At 34.1% G+C, this 26,354-nt stretch overlaps 2 protein-coding genes across 2 annotated transcripts; both read left to right on the top strand.

Annotated features, from left to right (window-relative positions):
• The first annotated feature begins 1,969 nt into the window (after positions 1 to 1,969).
• Positions 1,970 to 9,691, top strand: LOC132950561 (sodium/potassium-transporting ATPase subunit alpha-like). The gene is made up of 2 exons (XM_061022074.1): positions 1,970 to 2,413; positions 4,545 to 9,691. Exon 2 carries the CDS (start codon positions 4,942 to 4,944, stop codon positions 7,957 to 7,959), a length of 3,018 nt encoding a protein of 1,005 aa, XP_060878057.1. The 5' UTR covers positions 1,970 to 2,413; positions 4,545 to 4,941; the 3' UTR covers positions 7,960 to 9,691.
• A 599-nt stretch (positions 9,692 to 10,290) lies between these two features.
• Positions 10,291 to 25,316, top strand: LOC132950562 (protein obstructor-E-like). The gene is made up of 5 exons (XM_061022075.1): positions 10,291 to 10,494; positions 17,264 to 17,569; positions 23,551 to 23,751; positions 24,451 to 24,646; positions 25,034 to 25,316. The coding sequence occupies exons 1-5, from the start codon at positions 10,458 to 10,460 to the stop codon at positions 25,191 to 25,193; spliced, it is 900 nt and encodes a 299-aa protein (XP_060878058.1). The 5' UTR covers positions 10,291 to 10,457; the 3' UTR covers positions 25,194 to 25,316.
• Positions 25,317 to 26,354: the final 1,038 nt, after the last annotated feature.

The raw sequence follows: 26,354 nt of genomic DNA, 5'->3' as shown, positions 1-26,354 counted from the left end.
TTATATTCTAATAATAGATTCAGTAATTATATATAAAAGTCGAAGTTTATGACTGAAGGTGTCTGCAGCTTTAGAATAAAAAAATCTCGATCGATTTTGATGATTCAAGGAAGATTTAATAGATTGAACCTGTTATTTTATGGTAGCTTACCCGCTCTAATAATAATATTAAAATCACAAGCACCATATTCGTTTATTTTACTTGCAATTGGCTACGCGCAAGAAAAAAGTTACTTATTAGTTATTACTATCCGCCGCAGGTGATGCACATCTCGGTTTTCATTTATCCCCGGGCAACGCCGGGTGATACAGCTAATACATTAATATTATATATAACATTGAATTAAATTTTTAAACAGCTAAATAAGCGTTCAAATGTGTAATCGTCATCAAACGTCTAGTTGGTTTATTTTTTAAAGAATTAAATGTATATTATAGGTAATAAGTCAATCGGTATAGCTGTGTAGAGTAAAGAGTTTGAGTAATTATTACGCATTACTATAGTATAAGTATATTACAATTATTAATAAATCGCTGTCTTCGATTATAATAACAATAATAATCTTTATTAACGGAAATATACATTTTTTTCTTATATATTTATATATTATATAATATAAAATATTATAATATTTCATGGTTAATGTGGCCGGTGGTGGACATTGGTGAACAGATATGACTAAATGAAGACAAATTTGGAAAAATAATGAATAAAACAAATTTTTGGCTAAAGCGGTTTTGTGCGCTAACGAATAACGAGTATAATATATATATACACAACAACAAATGGTAGGTAGAAACAAAAAAAAACGCTACAGTGTATGATACTATTATTTTATTATAATGGTAGTTGTTATAACGCATATTGTATTGCATAGTTTATAAGATGCCTTAAAGATGGCCCCCGGAATGTTATATAATATTAAGGAGCATAGTCGTAAATTAAATGGGAACGGTTAGGTTTCGATGACATACTGTATAACAAACTAATACTGCTCATCCCCCCTCATACATATACTATCCAGGCAGCTCTAATTTTTTGAAGAAAGTTGTAAAAATTGTTTGATTGCAGAAGTTGTACTTGAGGGGTCTATATAGCAATACTCACACACTCCTTAAACTCGTTGTGCATATATTAGCTTAATATGTGTACCACACACGAAAACAAAGTCCGACCTTAAGCGAGTTTTCTGTTGTCCTAGGTTAACATACTCGGCGCTGTCCGGTTAGTGTCGTCTATACAACCCCTATCGGCTTTCTGATACCCCGATGATAATAACGGAGAACGCTGCGAAAGCCTCTCGTACAACGGATACTCTACTACAAATCGAACAACCGCCGCCGACATAGGTCAAAACGAGGTCGGTTTGTCTGCTGCTGCCACCATCATCGCCACCACCACTACCACCACTACCACCTCCACCATTTTTCGTTCCCTAGTTCCATGCGTTACTCCCACATAATGGTTTCTGCAAACGTCATGTAATAATAATAAGTGGCGAGTACGCAGCGAGTGTACCACCGGAGACAGTGGAGGCGGCGGCGGCCGGCACCTCCGAGACACATGGCAACGGCGTGAAATATCTCTGTGAGACGGTTTTTTTCGCGCAGCGGTCTTTGCGCGAGAGAGTTGGGGGCTTATTGGTGGGTGGGTGGGTGGATGGATGGATAGATGGATGGATAGATGGGTGTGGGTGGTGCTCGTGTGGGGTGAGAGAGCGACACGGACGAGGGCGAACGGGTTACGGTGGGTGAGTGCGGAGGGCGTGCGGAACGGCAACCGCGCCTGGCGCCTGGACGCCCGACGGATCCATAGGACCGCCGCCGCCACTACGCCGCCGCGCCGTTACGCCGAAACCCTCCTGGCCGCCCGTCGCACGGCGGTGGCCGCGCACGCGCGTCCCAGAATAGAACTTTACGCTACAAGCCCGCGCCGCCGCCGCCGACACGGCCGCCGGCCCGAAACGCCGCCTGAGAGGAGTTCAGCTGCTGCCGCCGTGAGCCGCGGGACCCGCGTTATTGTAACCGCTCTAACGCACCGGACAGATTTTTCTGTCTTTATTTTAAGACCATCACCAGAGACGGTTTTTCTTTTTTCCTTTTTATCCCGTTTTTATTCCTTCTGTCGCGTGTCTCCTCGGCGAACTCTCCGCTTGCCTTATCCCACCCACGTCCCGTTCCCTGAAGAAACTCACCGATCGTCCTACCACTGCTGCACATACGCGTCCGGTCTGGCTTCTTTATCATTATTATAATTTTTGTTATAACTATTAAATTTGTTTGTTCGCGATTTGTTAAGTGTTTTTTCAATTCGTCGTCATCGTTGATATTATATAATTATTTAAAAATAATATAAGTGCGTCTCTGCGGTCACCAGGATTACAATATTTGCGTGATTTGGATACCAAACTTGGTGAGTAGCGTGGTCGTTATACAGCCGAATATAATTTTCGTCTACCACCGTTATGTAACTGTAATGCTATGATAATACATATTATACGTAGTGATCACGTAACACTAGTGTTTATGCGTTATTTTGTTTTTATTTTTCATTTTCGTCGCATAACGATCTAACGATGTTTTATTTTTCAATTGTTTTTACGTAACCTTAAAGTCGACATATTTTTTTTTCCACTTCTGTATATTTGGCGATTATTGTCAAAGTTGACGTGTGTGTGAAAACGGTGTGCTGTTATCGAACGGTGAGCGCGCTGGTGGCGGAACGGGTGGCGAAATAGGTCGCGGCGGCGGCGAACGGGGGCTTGGCGCATGGGTGGGTGATGAAGGGACGCACGGTATTGCGTGCGGGCAGGCGCGGGGGTAAATGTGGCGTGTGGGTCCGCACTGCGGCTGAGCCAACTATTCGTCTTAACCTAAAATATGGTTAACGTAATATTTCCAGTCAAACGGGTGGATTCATTTCTGTTAATAGTTTTTATTAGTCTATGTTTTTATTTATTTGACCATTCCGGGCGGAACTTTTCAGACATTCGTAGCTAAAAAGAAATAGCAAAACACGCACTTGAGACGATTTGATTTGAATGAATCGAATTCGTTAACGCGAGGTCAGGGTCATTCGGTCACCAAACAGCTCTTCCAGTTACTACATCCGTAGTAAAGTCATGTCTTAGGGCTTATCATACTACTTAATCCAATTTAGTATTCATCGTAATTGAATTCATTCGTAATTTAGAATCTGGACGTTTCTGATGATTTTTTTTGTGGTGCTTAAATAATTCCATATTGCAGAAAATATGAAAATATTTAAAGTCTAAAACAAAATAAATATTAGATAGGTACTGATAAAAACGAACATAGACATTTACACGTAGACTTTGAAGATTTTTATTTTAAATATGAATTAAGTAACAAAAAATTTGTTTGATCTTATGAATAAATGCGAAATGCATTTAAAAACGAACGAATGCCAACAACAAAATATAATCACTACGAGAGAAACAATTAATTTTCACTATATAATATAAAGTTAGCATATGTTACAAATTATAATGCTACTTTAACTTTATCGTATGATTAAATATTTCTATAGTTGTAAATGCTTAATGTTGAGTTCATTTCAGTTTTCCCATGAAAATATATGTGTATAGCAAAATAATTTTTAAGCCAAATCATACAAAATACACTTTCCGTTTTCTTCTTTACGCCTTTTTTAGTGTACTTATAAAGTTTAATAAAACAAAATATAACATATTTTATAGTAATTTATTTACTTGTACAAATGCGTAGTATAATATATTATTTTTTTGTAAAAATAACATTGTAAATAAAAAATTAAATTTAACAGTTTGTATTGTTCTTTGAAAAGTTCATAAATTAAATCAGTGTTGGTTTTATCAGTTTTAAACAATAAGCAACTACCTATATGATTTTAAACACTTCACTAAATCATGTTCCACCTTTATAATATGAACAGATCTATTTGAGTAAGCTATTGAATAATCTTAATTAAAACATTTATTTTGAAATTAAATAATTGATTGAAATAAAATAATATTAAATTTAAATTTATCAAATGTAATCATAATTTCTCTTTTTATTGAATAAACATAATTTTGTATACTACATTAGACCTAAATCTAATGGATATTCAAAAACATATTTTTATAAATACATCGTAATATTAGAAACGGACATGGTAATTCAATTCAATTGTACCTATCTATACTGTACATTTATTTGAGTTATGTACAAAATATAAGTTTCCGGTATAACATGTATAACGTTATATTACCACATATATTATAATATTATAGTAGCTAATAATTGAAACATATTTTAGTGATTGAATCCAATCATCAAACAACTTTGGGTAAAAAAAAATGTAGAAAATAATTTTGGCACGATGATTGTATTTGTATAGCGCGGTTCTGGATTGCCGTCAAGGGTATTTAAATATAAATTGCGGAAAACTCAAATAGGTACCAATGTTAGCAATAGTATAATTTTTATCAATTAATTTAAAACTCAATGAGCTAAAATGTATTGCTATTTTATTTTATTTTTGTTTTGTTTTTTTTGGGCAGAAAATCATCATGCGGGACAAGACGTCTTGATCCACGCTGATCCAGAATAACAACAGCACACACACATACACACTTCGGAAAATCGGAGTCACACTTTATTCTAAGTCTGTGATATTATTTAATATTTTGAAAAATGAACCTCTTAGCCGTAATCGATTTTCTCGATCACAGAATAGAGATAGAATCGCCTATTTGTAATCAAATGAAAAGATCGTTATAAGTAGTATTATAAGTTGTTGACGTAAATTCGTTATTCCAATTAGTTAGTGTATTTATATATTTTGTAAAAATAATATTATTAATAATAATAACCATGAATTCCTATAAATATTTTTAAAACCGTAAACAGTTTTTAATTGTATTTTTACAACAAAAAGTCCCTTATAATCTGTCCAAAATGGGTTCCAAAGAGGCGGAAAGCGGTAACGCCAAAACCGCCAAAATGAGCGATCTCAAAAAAGAAATCGACTTGGATGATCACCGGATACCGTTACCGGAGCTATACACTCGTTATGAGACGGATCCAGAGAGAGGTTTGACGACCTCTCAAGCTAAAAGGTTATTGCTTAGGGACGGACCTAATTCTTTAACCCCACCTAAGAGGACTCCTGCGTGGATTATCCTGTTGAAGCACCTGTTTGAAGGATTTTCAATCCTATTATGGACAGGTGCGGCCCTGTGCTTTCTAGCATATGGTATTCAATATTCCACATCTGAAGAACCACAGGAAGACAACCTATGGCTGGGTACAGTATTAGTCCTTGTATGTGTCATAACAGGTGTTTTTGCTTACAGTCAAGAAGCGAAAAGTTCGAGAATTATGGATTCATTCAAGAACATGGTACCACAATACGCCAACGTTGTGCGCGACGGTGAACGGAAAAACATACTGAGCTCCGAACTGGTAAGAGGTGACATCGTGGAAGTCAAGTTCGGCGATCGCGTTCCCGCCGATGTTCGTATTATTGAAGCCCACAACTTTAAGGTGGATAATTCATCTTTGACTGGAGAAACTGAACCACAACCTCGGGACTCAGCTGTATCTAAAGTGCAAGTATTGGAAGCTAACAATTTGGCGTTCTTTTCCACTAATGCGGTCGAAGGAACTGCAAAAGCCCTTGTGATACTCTGTGGTGATAACACTGTAATGGGACGTATTGCTGGACTGACTACAAGGCTGGAACAAAGAGACACACCAATTGCTAATGAAATTCATCATTTTATGCATTTGATTTCTGCTTGGGCAATTTTCCTAGGAGTGTCATTTTTCATAATGGCTTTCTTACTTGGATACCATTGGTTGGATGCTTTTATATTCTTGATTGGAATAATTGTCGCTAACGTACCAGAAGGTCTTCTCGCTACCGTGACCGTGTGTTTATCTTTGACAGCGAAACGGATGGCTTCGAAAAACTGTGTAGTAAAACATCTTGAAGCAGTCGAAACTCTTGGATCTACATCTACTATTTGTTCTGACAAAACAGGAACGCTAACCCAAAACCGTATGACTGTAACACATTTAAGTTATAATAAGGAAATTATTGAGGTGGATTACTTCAAAGACCCGACAGGTGTAACGGAAGAGGCTAGGAACACCAAAGCTTATCAGTCGCTCGTTAGAGGCGGATGTCTTTGCAGCAGAGCTGAATTTATATGTGGACAAGACAATACACCAGTTTTAAAGAGAGAAGTTATGGGTGACGCATCCGAAGCCGCTATAATTAAATTTTCCGAGCTTGCAGTCGGGGATGTCATGGCTTTCCGTGATCAGCATAAAAAGGTGGCAGAGATTCCGTTCAATTCCTCCGATAAATTCCAAGTTTCAATTCACGCATTACCGTCGAAAGGACAATTGTTAGTAATGAAAGGGGCCCCAGAAAGGATTTTAGCTCGCTGTACTAGAATGCGATATGGTGACGGTGTTGTTGAATTGGACGACAACATCAGACAAGAAATGGACGAAATTATTGAACAACTAGGAAGTTACGGTGAACGTGTTCTCGGATTTTGTGATCTTTTCTTAAGTACAGACCAATTTCCAATTGGCTTCAACTTTACCACGGATCCTCCTAATTTCCCTTTGACCGATTTAAGGTTTTTAGGTCTGATGTCTATGATTGACCCTCCCAGACCAGGTGTACCAGATGCCGTCGCAAAATGCCGATCAGCTGGTATTCGTGTTATAATGGTTACCGGTGATCACCCCGTAACCGCTAAAGCTATTGCAAAGGCTGTAGGTATCATTACTGAAGGTTCTGAAACTCTTGAAGATATTGCTAAACGACGTCGAGTACCGGTATCATCTTTAGATCCACGGGAATCTACAACAATCGTTATACAAGGTTCGTTATTAAGGGACATGTCCACCGAAGAACTGGAACACGTTTTAAGAACAAACAGAGAAATTGTATTTGCCCGGACTTCCCCTACACAAAAATTAAACATTGTAGAAGGGTGTCAAAATTTGGGAGCTATCGTGGCTGTTACTGGAGACGGTGTTAACGATTCGCCGGCTTTGAAAAAAGCAGATATTGGTATCGCTATGGGCATAACGGGTTCAGACGTATCCAAACAAACTGCTGACATGATATTATTGGACGATAATTTTGCATCTATTGTGACTGGAGTAGAAGAAGGACGTCTTATTTTCGACAACTTAAAAAAATCTATAGCGTATACTTTGGCGTCAAACGTCCCGGAGATAACACCGTTCTTATTGTTTATCCTTAGTGGTATTCCATTGCCACTCGGGGTTGTTGCCGTACTTTGCATTGATTTGGGAACTGACATGTGGCCGGCTATATCATTGGCTTACGAAAGGGCGGAATCCGATATTATGTTAAGACATCCCAGGAACCCATCGAACGATAAATTAGTCAACGGTAAACTCATTTTCGTTGCATATGGTCAAATCGGAGTCATTGAAGCCGTCGCTGGATTTTTCTCGTACTTCGTCATTATGGCTCAATGCGGATGGTTACCACGGAGATTGCTTGGCATACGTAACGAATGGGATTCAAAGTCCGTGAACGACCTAGAAGACTCATACGGACAAGAATGGACATTTACGCATAGAAAAGAGCTAGAATATACCTGCCATACTGCCTTTTTCATAGCTATTGTAGTAGTGCAATGGGCTGATTTGATTATTTGCAAAACTCGTTACAATTCCATTTTACATCAAGGTATGGACAATTGGGTTTTGAATTTCGGAATGGTATTCGAAACATTAGCTGCCTGTTTTGTGTCTTACTGCCCTGGTATGACCGAGGTGCTCAAGACCTATCCCGTAAAAGCCGAATGGTGGCTTCCCGGTTTACCTTTCGCCGTAGTCATATTTGTTTATGACGAATGTCGGCGTTTTTGGCTCAGGACTCATCCAGGTGGATGGGTCGAACGACACACTTACTATTAAAATATTTTAAAGTATTTACAATAAAATTAAATAATAATCACTCATTGCGTCAATGTCCCTGTATAAAAAAAAAATCAATTAATTAAAAACATTTTTGCGCATAATGAATGCGTAAAAACCTCATTATTAAAAATTAAAAAATGTATAGCTGTTATTGTTATTGATAGTTTTATTAGTTATTTATAAATGCGAATTTTTTGAAAATTTAGATTAAAGATCGGTAAAATTAAACGCTAAATTAAAAATGTCACCCCAAACTTAAAATGAAACCAATTTGTAATAATAATTATTATAATAAAAAATGAGTGTTCATTTACCATAGGCCTAGACTATTAAATATTATGTAAGTAAAAAAAAAATCGTTGACAATGCATAGTGTTGGATTAGATATTCATAAATGTTTTGTTATATATTATAATAATATATATAGTACAAGGCTGATCAAAAGTCTTAACTGAAAAATCATCTTAATTAAAAACTTTTGATCTTCCGCGTCTCTACATATTGTAATCCGGGCTGGTTTACGTGCAATTATGCTTAGAGGCTGAGCCATTATATATGTGTATACATTTTAAACAAATTGCCTGTAGAAAATTCAATGTATAGTATTTTGTTTGGAGTAAAAAACTGAAAAAAAATCGAAAAAAAAATTTAAATAGTTATTGCATTTTTAGTTTTGTTATGAGTTAAAAAAAAATATTATCAATAAAGTGTAAGTGTTATGCGTATAATTAAACTAGGGCAAGGATTGGAAGATAAATTACAAAACCAAAATCTCGTTCTCAGCACTAATAGCTGGTAACTTTAAAAATAAAATTGTCGTCCTAAATAGTAGTCTATATAATATATTATAAAATATACATACGTATTTATTTGTTCGGCGTCTTCAACAGATTGTACACTTTTTCAATAGATACATATTATATTATATAGCTTATTATTATTGTATTGGATATTATAAGTTAGACAATTGTTTGTTTTTTTTTTTTTTACATGTTTTGTTCTGTAAGTTGTGCCTTATTGATTTCGTTTATATTTTGTTTCTCGGCTGAATATGTATAATTTGTATTACTTTTTTTTGTTCTTTTCTTGTTTTTAATACTATATATGACTTTACGGTAATTACGATTATACGATATTATAATACGCGCTATTCGTTTTTATCTTATTGTAGACAAAACGCTTTTTCTAGTTGATTTCACAAAGGCAACCATAACTTATCTTTAAGAATAAATAAAAAAAAAATCGTATACTTGTCATTTGAACTATAGCTTACCACCTACTAAAAAAAAACATTATTATTATGTTTATAGTATAATATGTAAAATGAAAAAAAAAAATAATTATAATATTTTTAAGCAGTTTTTTTTTTATTATTATTATATATATTTAGTGCAGACGTAGGACGAAAAATGTTGTTGAATAGAAGGTTTAAAAATTGTAATTCTGTACGCTTTTAATATCCATTAAAATATATATTGTAAAGCTACAAAACTTAACCATAATATATATTATATATTATTATTATTATACATAGTGATTTTTTTTTTTTTTTTTAATGAAACAAACCATTGTAAAACTTCGGGTATTTAGTTACTATGTAATGTTATATTATTGTTCGGCTATCTCGTGCTGTACGTGCATAAGACAAAACACGCAAAAAAATAAAAATCATATTTCAGAGATTTAATGGTAATGTATGTTCCGAATAAAAGTCCTGTATACAAAGACATTTAAATTGGACTTTTATTTTATCCATCACGTAATACCAACTTTCTCATCGTCATAACCTTTCACCTCTTAATATTATTATCATCCTGAACCTCTATGAACGTACCTACGACAATGAAATTAAATATATTATATATATTATTATATTCTTCGTCTCGCTGGTTTTGAATTTTGAAATTCGTCTTGTGAAAAAGAAACGACGAATGGAGTATACCTATATAAATATTATAAGAAAATTCTTTCAGACGTTCGAGTACCACAATAATAATAATAATAATAATAATAATAATATAATATATTAATATTATATTGTATAGGTAGGTATATATACTTAATATAAGTATAATATATTTTAATACAATTACAGCCATACGACGCAACAATATTATTATTATTATTATTATTATTATTATCGAAACCTATGTCGGCGGCGCCGCTTAAATGAAAAAAAGCGTCGTGGCGACGTGGCGTTATGAATAAAATTGTATTAGCATCCGGCGACGTGCATATCTATAATAATAAAATCACGTTTGTATCGCCCAAAGCCGTTATTAATGGTCGGCGTGGTTGTGGTGTACGCGGGAGAACTGAGAAGTGGTTTTCTCGAAACGAAGGTGAATACATTATAATAACACGCCGGTTATTTTATTATTATTATTATTATTACTATTATTACTATTACTATTATTATTATTTTTTTCTCGTGTCCGTGCCTGGGTCGTTCACAATCATTCGCGATCGAAACGTCTACAAACCGCACGTACAACATGGACGTAAGACTCGTCGCCATTATTTTGTGCCACAGTAAGTAGCGTAATGAATCAATTAAGTCATACATACTATTATTACTATAATATATTATACACCTACCTACCTATTATATCTATAAATCCGCTTGTTTTGATCTTATTTTAACGCACAATATACCTACCTATGTACCATGTTACGTTATCATATATATTATACGACGTACACGTATTCACCTATTTATATATTAAACGCAGTATATTCTACGAGAAAATATTATTATTTTCAAAAAAAATAACAAATATAACAAATAAAAAGAAAGTATGTGGAGTAAAATATCGTGTACGTTCGATTTCTCGACGCATGCCCGTTCATGATAATAATATTATACTATAAATGTATGAAGCTGTTGGTTTTGTTTTCATAATATACTTATATATTTTACGTACGGTTTGTGCACACATATAATATATTATATTTGAATATGATATGCAGGGAGCCGCGTTATTTGAAACCGTAAATCGATTATACATATCATGTATAAATATATGTATATATCATTACATGCTTTAACGTTTTTTTTTTTACTCGTTTATTTTTGAGCTTTTTCGGTGTAGTGTTTCGTCAATATTATAGTATTGCTTTTTAATTTTAAACGCATTACATTATGACGTACTACCCGCAAGGGTGAAAATAGGCAGGTAAAGATTATGTAAGGTACTGACGGTACTGCAGTGACATTATGAAACGCTATGGATTTTATGAATTTCGGAATTATTACTATTATATTAAATACTTTTTTAGATTCTGAGCGGAGCGATGAATGTATTTTATATAATATAATTTACAAATACATTTTCTGTTTTCGGTGCCCAACGTATGAATAATATAGACGGAATAAGAAAAAATCGGTATCCCACTCCCTCTCGTGGTGAATCGACAATACCTATAAAACATATTATATATTTTATTAAATTATTATACGTACAAACAGCATTCACTCGAACTCGTGAACGGACGCGCTCGAATTCGTGACTGGTACCCGGCAACGATTTACAACAGTATGACCTGACCTTGGATTTACCCCTAAAGAAATACGTTCGAAACAAATCGACTTAGATACGTGCATACAAAAAGAAAAATGACAAACAATAAAACTAGTCGGTAGTACCTATAGGTTCTAAGAATTTAAGATTTTCCACTGTTGCCCGCGAAGTAGGACGTTGAGATTCAATATTCTCTGATGGGAGAGCAGAGGTAGAGTTTGTTCTTTATTACAATATTACTAAAAAACTATTACACATTTTTATTAAACTTAGTTAGAAAAATTTTAATTTTGAATGCATCTACCCAATTGCTCTATTAAAATATTCATTTCGCGTCAAATGGACTTTTATAGTTGGTATGTACCACTGTCCACGGGCTTCAATTTCTTTTAGTGTTTTCTTTTTTTCTCTTAGTGGCTGTTTAAACGAGGGTGGACAATCGATCATAGAATTTAACGTTATTTTTCGTTGATATCTTTAATTGTGCGATGCTCGGGTTTGATCGCGTCCATTTTATGATATTTTCGTGCGTATATAACGATGACGAACGCGTGTTTTCGCCTTTCGGTGCAAAAAATAACACGATATCGGCGATGAGGCCGTTAAACTTTTTACTCTTCTACCACAGGCTCACTGGATCCCGTCCAAGTATTAATACGCGACGTGGCTGAGGAATTTGGGAGATCACTGAAAATTCCTAGCGGTCTGCGCCGGATGGCATGGCGATTAAAAATACGTCTCTTCAACGCGAACCCTCCCCCCCACCTTTCGAGTTTTTAGTTAGCGTTGATATAATATAGTAGTGTTCCGTTCTGGAGAAATAGTGTTCCGCTTGAAAGGTATAACGGAAAACCAGCGGCAGACGGTTTTTCAAAACAGAGAAATGCCAAGCAGGTGGGCGTATTTTCGGACACTTGCGGTGGCGTAGAGTCGCTCGATATATACCTGCAGCATATACGTATATGCAGTATATAATTAATGTCGAGTATACGTAACACGTAAGAAGCTTAGACGAAAGAACCAACAACATTTTCCCTTTTCGTTAGTATTATACTATTATAAGAATATTATATAATATATACATATAATATAATATACATGTATGTAATGTATATATGTGTGTAATGTATGTACTCGACGTCCCTTTTTGTCCCTTTTGTTCTCGAACTCTTTCTCCGAATAACACGAGACATAGTCTCCCGCTGCTGCGAACGTACATAATATAATAAGGTTTTGTGTGCTTATCCCACGTGACAATAACGTATCTGGTGATACGCACATCTATAAATATATACAATATAAATGCGGTAACAGATAAGCACCCATTACAACACCTTCAAAAGAATCACCTAAAAGCTTTTTCGTAAAACAATATATTAACCACGTTGCGTGGTCCTATTAAATTCCACAATAAATAATAAAATGGAAAAATAATGTATTCAATAAAACATTTATTCATCATCTACAATTGGTGGCAGTTATTATCGTGAGAAAATTAAGATTCTAATAGGATCTTATGATCAATTGTCCATTATCATTTTTCTCATATCTGAATAAACTTCTATCGTCGGTTTAATTCATATATCAGTCAGTTGTTTCATTTTTCCATCAACAAAAAATCACTCACCTTGCCGGTATAAAAAGTTGGAACGACATTACTTTTGTTGTGTTTTCATGTGGTTAGAAGTGCTAAAAGTTGTACATGTGTGAAAAAAAGGGGTAGGGTGTCTTCGAATGTCATGTTTTCGAAAATCAAATTTTCTAATGACGAGTGTTAGAAAACTTTTTTGTCCGAAAAGTAATGTAATTGAAAAATTATTTGTTCGAATAGATATGTGTTCGAAAGTCGTATAAACGAAAATTATTTATTTGAATTAAAAAGCAATCTAATCTATTACAAATTAATAAAAATAATATTAAAAAAAATTTGTAAAAAATATCTATTACAATATTACAATATATGCAATTAAAAACTTAAATTATATGCAATTGCTTTTAAAAACTCCAATTTACAATAATTAAGATTGTCGTTTAAACGTTGTTGAAGAATTGATTGCAATTTTGCAATTTAATATGCGATGAAATAGTTTTTGTAGTACCCGAAATAGCTGCATGAAATATTTAAATTGGTTATTCAATATTTGATGTTAATGCTTGCTGTTTAATGTTTTCTTTAATTTTTTTTGCTTCAACAGCAATTGGGTCCGCTGCGTGAGAGTTTTGATTTTCTGAAAATGTAGAAAACTCGTCGATTTTGTGTTCTCTGTTCGATGTTTCAACAGTACAAATTTTTGCTCCACATTTAGTTGAACATGTCCAGTAAAAAACGTTTTGGTCATCGCGTTTTCTTTTATAATTTTTATTTTATTATATAAAAAATTATTTACACTTAATACTTTTCCTCCGTGTATACTTTTATAACGTCTATAGAAATTAAACTCATTTTATTAAATTAATAAAAATTATATAAAAAGTAACAAATTTGCAACAAACTAAACTTCAGTACTAACTACAATCACTAACCACTGCATTAGATATAATAGCCATTACAAACAAGCTATAAGCCATATCATGCTATCTACATTCTACTATATAATATTTTCTTTATTACTTTTAGTAAACGATATTAATCGGTCAGTTATATTATATTATATTTATATTATTTCGTTAATACGAATTTTTGAACACATCTATTCGAAAAAATAATTTTTTGATTTCATTACTATTAGAACAAATAACTTTTCTTACACTCGTCATTCAAAAATATGACCTTCGAAAACATAACATTCGAAAACATGACCCGCACCCAATATTTTTTTCATGAATTTATCATTTATGTATTTCCAGGAAGACGAATGACGCTTCACATTTTTATTTTTTTCTCAATTGCATTTGAGTCAGTCTTTATCGAGAGGCGAAAGACTCATTTTAACTTTGAATCCTGAACAACCTCTTCTACACACATCTTCAACCAAGTTTTTATCATTTGGTCTTGACACTTCTTTGCTAAGAAAGATGGATGAATTGCCAATTTCAGATGAAAGATTTATCAATTTGGTGAGACACTTGAGTCCTGCATATGTTAGAATCGGTGGTACAGATGCAGACTGTTTGTACTTCAATGAGGTCTGTTTTTATTACCAATCTTTGATATATTAGTTCCATTTGTTGAATAATACAACTCGAATTTTTCCTAGTCTCCACCGCAAAGTTATAATACACGGGCAACAAATTTAATTGATCCGGCCATCTCGAATTTTACATTTTCAGAGAAAGATTTTCTATCTCTTTAACAATTTACAAAAAAATCAGGATTACGAATGCTTTTCGACATTAATGTTTTAATTCGAAATTCTGATGGATCATGGAATGAATCCAATGCTAGGCAATAGTCGAGTTTGCTAAATATCATGGAATGACACTGGATTGACAACTTGGAAATGGTCAGTTGTAAATTGAAAGTAATTTTTCCAAATATAAATAACCAGCCTAATATCCATGTATTATCATGTGAAATTGAATTACAGAGCCAAATTTCTTCAGGGAAGAAAACTCTAATGTGGCTGTGTAAATAATTATCATAGAAATTATCACTCAGCTGGAGATGTTGGGAAATACTCATTTCTTGAAATTTAATTACAGCTGAAACCAGTACAGCATTTGGTGGAGGTACGCCAGAAATGTCAAACCGATTTGTCGCTGGATTTCTCTTTCTTGACAAATTAGGATATTCTGCGAATGTAGGTCTTCAAGTAGTAATCAGACAATCCTTTCTTAGTTGGACATTATGCCACGGTTGTGCCCGACTTGAATCCGAATCCTGATTGGTGGGTGAGCATCCTCTACAAAAAATTCGTTTCCAACAAAGTTCTAAGACTAGTAACTCCAAATAATTTCGAAAACATTCGACTTTACGCTCACTGTACACCTGAAAAGTCTCTCGAAAGTAGAGTGCCAGCCGTCACCGTATATGGGATGAACCTTTATAATAAACCTGTAAAAATTTCAATTCAAGGATACAAATCAACTCCTAAAACCAGAATATTTATGTATGCACTCACGATTTACAATCCATGTACTCTTTATTTCAAAAAAAAAAAACAATTAAACACAGATGATGTGTTCTAATTTTTAGGAACGAGATTTTTATTTCAAAGTCTAATTAGAAGTCTCATTTCAAATCAGACAAACTGACTAACTGTAAATTTTCATTACCTATTGTTCATTATTGAATGCTAATTTTATACTCATTGTATATTTTGTATATTATTATTAAGATCAATTTCATATTAAAGGAACTAGTTAGTCATTTTACCTGAATTTAAGTTTAACAGAAATAATTCATATTTTTTCAATAGTAAGGAAGATAAAACACAATTAACTAACGATTTATTTATATTAATGATCAGCGCATAATACATATTTCGATCAACGTTTATACAAGTTGCATTAAATCTTTTGAAATCAATTTTTCGCGCAACTGATTGTATAACCCTTTATTCCCGATGGGTTACCATCCCGCTATGCAACTCGGAGATACGAAAATGTTTATTGTTACACAAACAAGTCAACCAGACTAATGACATTAACCTCGTCGGGCAATCATACTTTATACACAATAAAATTATTTTATTTTTGAACCTAAAAGAACCTATTTATTTTAAAAATTCCTGCTCGGTTCCGGTACTTTATTTATTAAAATAAAAGTTTCGGTTCTTAATATTTTAAAGGTTCTGGTTCCAGAACCGGTTCTTTTAGATTCGGTTCCAGTCCCTGGATTGTTTGCGCCTATCAGCTCCTGCTCAGTAATAGTCAACGCTACTTTAAACGAAGAAATTATTATGGATAAGATATATTAATAAGTGTTTGTAGTAGACTGTATAATTAGGTAAGTATAAAAAATATTAATTTAATATTGATATTGCAATTATTAAACAAAAATTTTTTTTAATTGATAATGTAGCCGTAACGGTTGCTTATTTAACAATGCAAATGATAAATAATAATAATTTGTGTTTATACAAATATGCACATATGCCATAAGACATATAGTAAAAATTATAATAATGATAATGACAAATAAATTATATTTTTTTGCAACAGTTGCCCTAATTGAGAATATAATGAGGAATATCCTTCTTTTAAATATAATACAATATGACAATTTAACCCTTATTTGCCTATTTGGCTGTATAATTTTGTGGTGCACCGTGCATCACCTACTTTTGTGATATTATGGCGAATTGGAGTGCCGGGGTCAGTAGTTAAGTATAAGAATATAATAATAATAACAGTGGTGATCCCGCACACATACAGCTCAATACGTTGAACACAATAAAAAACATAAAATTCACAGCAACCACATAGACAACAGTACGTTCCCGATCGGTTTGATATAATAATGGATAGTCTTAAAAGGGGCTATTAGAAAAATGCTATTAGAAATAATAATTTAAACGTTTGAGATACTTAACGATACTTACAGGATATAGAAATCACAACACAGGTACAATTTGACGGTCCACGATGGGCATACTGAGATACATTACACAGACTGTTACGCCAACGTGAAAATTATAACGTGTGATATTGATACCGCGGCGCAAACAACCTATATATATATCGTTATTATGTATGTGTGCACACCGACTACACATCTCCCACGCACTCGTATAATATTATGATAATTGATAAAATATAACAAATGCTAGATCATCGTGTGTGCAGGCGTGTCTTATGAATTATGATGAATAATAACAATAACCGAATCGTTTCCGCAGTCGCTCTGTTGAGCGGTCAGTCCACTGGTGGCAGGAAACGGCCGCCAACCACGACCGCGGCGGCGCCCCGTCATCGGCCGGCCGCCGTTGAGGACGAAGAAGCGGTCGATCAGCAGGAGAACGAGTGCCCGGAGCCGAACGGTTTCTTCGCGGACGCCAGCCAATGCGACAAGTACTACGCGTGCTCGGACAACAAGATCACCGAGAAACTGTGCCCGGACGGCATGGTGTTCAACGATTACAGTTCGCAGCAAGAGAAGTGCGACCTGCCGCTGAACATCGACTGTTCGCAAAGGCCCGCCTTGCGTGAGTATACTTAAATATCAATAATATTTTATAAGACAGTACGTGCAGTGTCCTGGCCGTCGATATCAAAAGCCTGAACGGGCTTACCCGCGTGACGACCGGTGCCTTTTACGGAAATCGAAATGCTCAGCCGGCTTTTATATTATACCTACCCTAAAACCCGAATAATTGCACGTCCGTGTCGTGATAAATTTTTTTTTACTCTCCCGTAAGCTCTAGAAAAAATGGCTTACATACATCGTGACTTTTGTTGTAGAACGCCTACGAATAACCTACTAGGTATGTAACTATCATTAAATTATTATAATAACATGTGAAACGCGCTTGATTTACGGTGAAAATCCATCGGGATAAAACGTTGTCCTGGCATCCCTATATCGTACCAGGAAATTAGAATGACAGGTAATCATTGTACCCAGAAAATTGGAAATTATAACAATTCCTGTTTCTCGAATTCCATTTTCTCATTTTCCATTTTCAGGATACCTGCAGGACTTGTTACGATTCCTGATCGTTTCATTGCATTTTGAAATACCGCGTAGTGCTATAATAATTTATAAATGCTAGCATAAACTTTAAATCATATAAACCGTATGAATATTATTCAATTGCTTTTGTTTCTAAGTCTTCTACAGTTCCAAAATAAGTTGAAATATATAGATTTTACTTTATAAAAGTAAATCGTTAAATATCTTTAAAAACTAAATCCATAATAAACCATCATAGGAGTCTAAAATAATACTTAAAAATACGTCTGTATACCTACGATATAATATATATTTTATGTATTTATCACGTCAATCCAAGTATTATATACGAATATTAATATTGTCCCCAATCCCTATACACATAACGCAAAATATAACAAAATATCTGAATAACTCTCTCTGCAGCGAATGCATAACATAATAATGTTATGCTCTGCCTGTATAGGCCGATCCGCGACGCACCTGCAAGCGTCATGGTAAGTCATCGACGGTCGCGCAAAACGCATCTCCATTGTGCCCACACATGGTTATTATTTTAATAACTTTGTATCATAATATCACAACCGTGTGCGGTGGAGAATTCCATGCAAACTCGCCGCGACCCCGGATGCGTGGGGGTATAACGAGAACCGCGGTAATAATCGTCGATATTCTGCAAATATTCGATATCATATACTTGGCGTACCCGCGGTAATAATAGAACATTCCGACGTCGTATCTCATAAAATATATTATATTTAAAAGTCGGTTCGTCGCGTGGGTCGCGGCGGCGCGCCGGCACGAAAGGGAAAATCGCGCGATCACCTACCTATTTGTCGCGCGGTGATTTCTCGCGGGGTCGTCGTCGTCGTCCCTATCGATCGAGACCGCGCGTGGTCGTCAGCTGCCGTCTCGGGTCGTCATATTACGTTATAATAATATCAAGTATCGTTATGATTATTGCCATTCGTCGGAGTTATTATTGTTGTGAGCAAACGGTCGACAATAATAATACAGTAGTCGTGGCGACGGCGCGGACGCTGTGCCAACAAATCTATCATGTACGCGCGCGAGGAGGAAAGAAAAAACCGCCGTGTGACGCGAACTGTACAGGCGGCCGACGCGTCTTATTTTAGGCGTACCTTTTCGAGCCGGCCGACGCGATGTAATTATAGCGCGCGCGCGTTTTATGCGCAAAGACACGCGGCGGCGGCGGCGGTCGTCCGCGTCACGCAGTTTTTTCGATTATAATAATAATATTATTATGTTATTTTGTCGTGCAAATATTATAACATAAAATATTGTTATAATATAATATTATTATTACCCGTACAAAATGATATATTATCGTGATCGTTATGCAATTTTATTATATTATTGTTGGTATATTGTTGTGTACGTGGCATGGCGCGGTCCGTATGTATAGAAAGTTTAGAAACGATATTTATAGGTATTATATTATATTATTATTATGTATAATATAAACGCCACGTCGTGTGTGCACACACATTGTGTGATATATATTATTATTATTATTATTATAACATTATTGTTTGCGAACGGTGCAATATAATTATATGGTGCGCCTACTATACACATAGGTACCTACGAGCAGAGCCGCATTTAACGGGGGGCAAGGGGGGGCAATTGCCCCGGGGCGGCAATTTTAAGGTGATTTGAGGGGCGGCAGATTTTTAGAAAATATATCATATTATAATATTATACGTTCTCCGTTACGAATTTCGTATTAAATTTTTAAAATAATTATTATCATATTAAAAATATTAATACCAATAATAATTTTATCTATCAACGATTCAATAATAACTAAATGGATCACAGTTGTGTGTCTGTGTTATTTATAGCTTTTAATTTTCGGCGAGTGACTCAATCACATCGAAGAGCTGTCGCCTGTTTGCAGTTGCGGGCAATGCGGGCTGTATGATCTAATAATAATCGCAAAAATACGTATTTGAGGATCATTTTAGTAATCTTATCATCGACTGTCGTCTGTTGACGACCACACTACCACAGTATCGATGCAATTTCGGTAGACAACAGTGTTGTGTTTGTTAAATTTATGTTATTGAGTACTATACCATGTCTGGTAAGCGAATTAAATTAAATGGTGCAGCTTACCAAAAAGCAGCAAAAGATAAAAAGGTGGATAAGTTGAAGTCGCTCTACTGTACAGTAGGTTACAAGTGGGTCACTGTAATGGATGGTGTTAAATTTGAATTCAATGATATAATATCATTGTATAAGAAAAACGATTCTGAGCGAAAACGGTCAGTCAGCCTATGATATTACCAAGTATATTTGATGATATTATTGTGAATAAAGTAATTTATATATAACCTATTTACGTGGAGCCTTGTTTTAAATTTTCAATCCTTAGCCATAAAAGTTAAACATTTTATATATTTTTAACTACAAAATAGTTAATAAATTATAAATTTGATAAATGTTGTCAAAATTTGAACTTTAAATGCTTATAAAAAAAATGTTGCCTATGTATTTTTAATATTTTTCAACTGCTATTATATATCAGGAGCTTTATATTAAATATTCACACTTTTTTACCCAACAAATAAAATTTTATTGATATTTATAGAAAAAAAAACTAAAAAATTGAAAACTGACAATGTCTGTAAACAGCTCAAAAAGAGTCAAAATATTTTTAAAATTTTATGGTGTATAGAAAATGCTAATATAAACATTTAGTGAAATTTCCAAGTATCTACAGTCATTCGTTTTTTAATTACAATAAAATAAGAAAATTGTTACATGAGAAATCGAGAAATTATCAAATGTTGTAAAAATATAAATTTCAGACGCTCATAAAAATTTAATTTAAGTTTCTTGTAGACATTTTTTTTTTTTGATAAAGTTAGACAAACTTATGAGTAATCTTATATTACATTTTCAAATCTTAGATTTAAAAAGAAAAATTTTTTTAAATTCTCAACTCAAAAAAATTTGCTAATTTTCTTAATTTTTCCGTATTTTGTCAAAATTTGAACTTTAAATGCTTATAAATAAAAACTGTGACTAAAGATTTTTAATTTTTTTCATCTGCCTTTGAAACAATAACCTAGGAGCCTTCTATTAAATTTTCAAGATATTTATAGAAAAAAAAACTAAAAATTATTTAAATATTTTTCACTTATAGTAGACTTGACTCCTGATGTAACAACACGAGATCAACTCACAGTGTTTATGATAGCGAATAAAGAGAGGTGAAAATCATATGATATTTTTTTTAAATATATTATAGAGGCGGCAAATTTTATATTGCCCCGGGGCGGCAATTTGGCTTAATGCGGCACTGCCTACGAGTAGGTATACCGTGAAACGTTTCCAAGCTTTCTAGACAGTAGACATTCTGTAAACATTAAATGTATATATTATCAGCCATCCGTTCGCAGGAGACAATATACTATTATGTTTGGGGATGGAATTTTTTATGCATTTTCGTTCAGTTTTAACGTTTTAATTTTGTATCATAAAACAATATGTTGTCGTGTTCGCCGTGAATAAGGCAGCGCCCCCGTGTCCTGTTTATATTCGCAAGCGGAGGTAGATCGGAAAATTGACGTTAACTTTCAAAATTATCATTCGGAAACCGATCATGACTACCACGGTATCAGCTTCCGTTTTTTACTCTGGATAAAGCACAGTGCGGTATACGCCTTTAGCAGCAATATAATATACCGACCCTGCTCCCACAAAATCATTGTTAACAACCCTGGTAGCAATACACGTTCTTTCCGCGTTACATTTAAGGCGAAACGGGTTTTGGGTGTGGGCACTTTGAATAGACGGCGATTTAAAAGACAAAACATTATGTTGACATTGGTCAGGAATTCAAAACGATTAGAAATTTTTAAATCACCTACCATTTATATACGTTGATATTCCTATTCGTTTACGGCGATAATAATATTATTACCTATACCTGATGCCTAACCAGTGTTATCGTGATCAATGTCACAACATCGAACCTATAACCGTTTTGATTATAATATAATAATATAATAATAGTATATATTTTCTTACAACATATGTTACAGCCCGGGTTATTATACAATACAATAATAATAATAATAATATATAATGTTAATGTAGGAACGATTTTGTTGTCTATATACATACAAGTATATTATATTTCAAGCAGTAACTATATAATATATAATGTGTGCTATAACTTGTATTTCATGTACCTGAAACGCTAATAGTCACTTTCGTTACGTAAAACCGTACGACCAAGTGCAGACCAAGTCTTTTTGCAGTCATACAATTACTTATATTATGCGCTCATGTACCTATAATAATAATAATATATTATAACATAATATTGTACCTGCAGCACACCGCAAAACCGTATAGTGCGGTGACGCGGTGTACAAATATCGAGGAAGCAGACGAGGGCGTGTAAAAGTTAGATTAGTCCACGCGAGTTATAATATAATATGTAAGACCTATGCGTATTCGTATAATAATATAATATAATATATTAACCATTAAAATTCCGAGAATATATTAATATTATTATTATTTTAACGCGGCGACGTCGTTTGTCGGTCCGACGTGACGTGATATTATATTATATTCAACTTTCGAGAAATTTCAAGGATGAAATTTCCATATACACATCAATTAAATCGTAATATTCTGTCCATTTGTTCGTTATTAATTATAAACTGCACTGCACACCTTTAATACGCGCACCGTATAACATTGAGAATTTAACGACAGCAAATAATAATTATAATGTTCCTTATTTTTCCTTTCTTTACGAAAACACTAATAGCAATTAATTAAATGTTAACAATAATTATTATATCTGAACAACCACGTCCACGTGCAGTTATGGACAAGTAAAGTTCCTTTTTTTAACTCTCATTTTTAATGGGAATAATAAAAAAATTACAAAATATACTACAACCGTTTTAATCATAACGGTGAAATAAACAATTTTTGGCATACGCGTGCGGTTTATAATATACCAAATATTATGCAATGTGTTAATAAACATTCGCAGCGATATGATAAATAAAACCATGACAGTTTTTATGCCCGATAATAAATCGATCCCGCAGCGTTTATTCGTATAAATTAATTTGTAACTTTTAGTATTCCAAACAAAGTGTACAGCGCTGTTAGGACATTAAAATATCTGTTTTAGCTCCATAAATATCACACCGACAGTTTTTTCGCCGATACGGCTAAATAACCGAGAGTGCAAAGCACAAACTACAAGACGTGTGTATAATGTACGATTACGTTCTACAAAAACTTTTCCGTCCGAAATGATTGATTTCACGCGGGTCGACTCGCGTGAATTGTAAAGTTTGACAGTAATAACAACTACGAAACTGTATAGCAAATATAACGTCAAACGAGACGACCGTCGGGAGAATTGTACATTTTTATTAAGACGTGTATATATATATATATATAGGAATGAGTATAACCCGCATTAATTGGATTTATATTTTTTTTTTCCTCCAGAGACACCTCAACCGGCCGAAAATTGTCCCAGACAAAATGGTTATTTCGCGCACGAGAATCAAAAAATTTGTGACAAGTTTTATTACTGCGTAGACGGTAAATTTAACGCGATCACGTGTCCGGGCGGCTTAGTGTACAACGAGAAATCTGGCATTTGCACGTGGCCGGACGAGGCCAAGAAAAAAGGATGCTCGTCGCAAGGTAAATAATATATAATAATATAATATATGGCCGTAATATTTTCATCCGTTCCCCACTGCAGCGGTCGGACGTTCGCGAAAGCGCATCGCGGTAATTTAATCATTTTTTTTTCCCCGCGACAGACTTGTCAGAAATTCACCACTATTTCTGTAACCGCGTTATTCCGTTTCCGGCCATGGGATACGCTATAATAAACCGCAGAGAAAAAACCACACAATCCGCACACGGACGCGGGATATGTTAATGTTTGTTGAACTGCCAAAATGGGCACGAGATTTTGGACCGGTATCAAAATACGTGGTAAACGCGCTAAACTCCCACCTCCGGCGATTTATTTTATTTTTGCAGCTCGGCTTTTTTCATGGTTATTTATATATTCGGTACTATAAAATCGTTTTCTTTCTGGTAAATCGTTTGTCGAAAATAAAAAATATATATATATTTATTTATGTAATTAAATGTATATACAATAGGTAATAATAATAATAATAATATATAAACCACACCGAACGGAAATATTATGCTAGAAACGGTTTATATAATATCGTTATCATATTAGACTGCCGTTAAACGACCACCGTCGTCATCGGCCATCGCGCACACACACTAATATTATGGCCATGGGGTACATATTATTAATATTATATTATGCTCGCCATGACCGATTATTGAACTGTACATTATTATTATCACGTGTAGACGTATTCAATTTCCGATGCCCCAACGTGACTTCGGAGATTGCGCTGCAACATCCCAGATACGCAAACCCCGAGGACTGTCAATTTTTTTATGTCTGCGTTAACGGCGACACGCCAAGGAGGAACGGCTGCAAAATGGGACAGGTGTTCAACGAAGCGTCGGGAAAATGTGATTGGCCGAGAAATGTTCCCGAGTGGTAAGAATAAAAAAAAAAAAAAAAATCTACGTTATTTATAGAATAAAAGCCTCGAAAAACGATCTCGTCTTTATAAAGACACAAGTATATCATTGTAGACTATAATATATATAGATATATATTTGCGGTCGCTAAAAATCGTTACATAACTGTCGTAATCGTCAGCGGACCAGATTTCGCGTGAACGAAAACGGACCGAGTGACGTTGGTCGAGTGCATTATCAATAATGATATTATGTAGATTATATAACAGACGTGAATTATTAACCGTAATGGCAGTTCGAAAGCCGGAACGTTTTTCTTTGGCTTCAGTACAAATTATGCATGGGTTGCTGACTTCTCGTGTACTGCGATAATAATGATTTATCGTGACGAATTTGTTTCCAGTGCTGACTGGTATAGAGGCGTACTGACGGACGAAGAACTTTACAATCTCGAGAATCCGAAACCCAAAGAAACCACTAAGGAGAAAGAGGCAGCGGCGGCGAGACGGAAGCCGTCAAGACCATCGACTACAAGACGAACCGTGGCAGAAGACGACGAATGAATAATTAACTAATATTGTAACTTTGTAATTCGATATTTTCAATAACTGTATCAGGAAAACTGATCTCATTTGGACATTAAGTCGGAGTTAAAAATAAATGATATATTTTCACAATAAATGATACCTGAAATTGTTCTTCATTTGAACGTTGAATAATAATAATAATAATATTATAATTATCTACAACTTACGAGTGGTACTATATAATACAAATACACGCATTATCTATGCAGACATTATTTATTATATTTTTGCAGTACTTAAATAATATAGTTTTTATTCGATATCTAGGTCATAAAATTGCTTCGTTAATAAACATCAATTTATTAACGAAACAATTTTAAATGTCAACATGCAACCCGTTTGACCATAATGTCTGCTTAAAATGTAAATGATTGTAAATACTCGTGCTATGATGCTATACACTGCAGTCAATTTGGGTATAAGGTAAGGTATATCTACAGAGTTCTAAGTTGCAGTAACGCATACATGATTAATTATTCATTTTATTTTGCAAGGTATTTTGAAAGATAAACACTTCTCCGACATTTTTATTCTTAATAACACAATTTCATTGAAATTTAGTATAAATTGTTTTTAAGGTTAAACAATTTAAGAAGAAAATAAAAAGTGCGTGATACTCTACTATAGAGTCCAGACTCCATAATATAGTTGCTGCAAGTTTCAATGCATAATATTTATTTTTGAGTGAAATATGTAATAAAGTGACTTGCATTTGCTTGAAAATATTAGAAGCTTATTGTTTTTCGTTGAGTTAAAGTTGAATCATTTAACTTGTAAGGACCATATTTTTATTATAATACTTATTTATAGTTTATTTTAAAACACAAAATCAAAATTCTTGTTGTGTTTTTATGAGAACAAAATGGTATTTGGTGAGAGTTTGCGTTGACGGATAGTGGACGACTGGCCAATAGAAATATCTTTAAAATAGATTCGACCAATATTATCATTAGAATTAAAAAGTTAAAAAATAAATTAACTAATTTTAGCCAAGTTTCGAAAACTACTAATACATCGATAATATCGGTTAAAAATATACATCTGTAAGCAGTTATACGTAACTAAAAATATTTAGACCTGTATTTTATTTATAATATTATCTTAATATATTTTTAATGGCCAATAACAAACAATTTT

The sequence above is a fragment of the Metopolophium dirhodum genome, chromosome 8 (assembly GCF_019925205.1).
Source record: "Metopolophium dirhodum isolate CAU chromosome 8, ASM1992520v1, whole genome shotgun sequence".
NCBI classification, from domain to species: Eukaryota; Metazoa; Arthropoda; class Insecta; order Hemiptera; family Aphididae; genus Metopolophium; species Metopolophium dirhodum.
The sequence above is the reverse complement of the archived record's forward strand: the minus strand, read 5'-3'. Positions and strand labels throughout refer to the sequence as shown.

What these genes read in the sequence shown, in the direction of transcription:
- LOC132950561 (XM_061022074.1), top strand. Translation starts at nt 4,942, where the DNA reads ATGGGTTCCAAAGAGGCGGAAAGCGGTAACGCCAAAACCGCCAAAATG.
- LOC132950562 (XM_061022075.1), top strand. Translation starts at nt 10,458, where the DNA reads ATGGACGTAAGACTCGTCGCCATTATTTTGTGCCACA. An exon ending in CGCCATTATTTTGTGCCACA is followed by an intron (nt 10,495 to 17,263) that starts GTAAGTAGCGTA and finishes TCGTTTCCGCAG; the next exon opens with TCGCTCTGTTGAGCGGTCAG. An exon ending in TTCGCAAAGGCCCGCCTTGC is followed by an intron (nt 17,570 to 23,550) that starts GTGAGTATACTT and finishes TTTTTCCTCCAG; the next exon opens with AGACACCTCAACCGGCCGAA.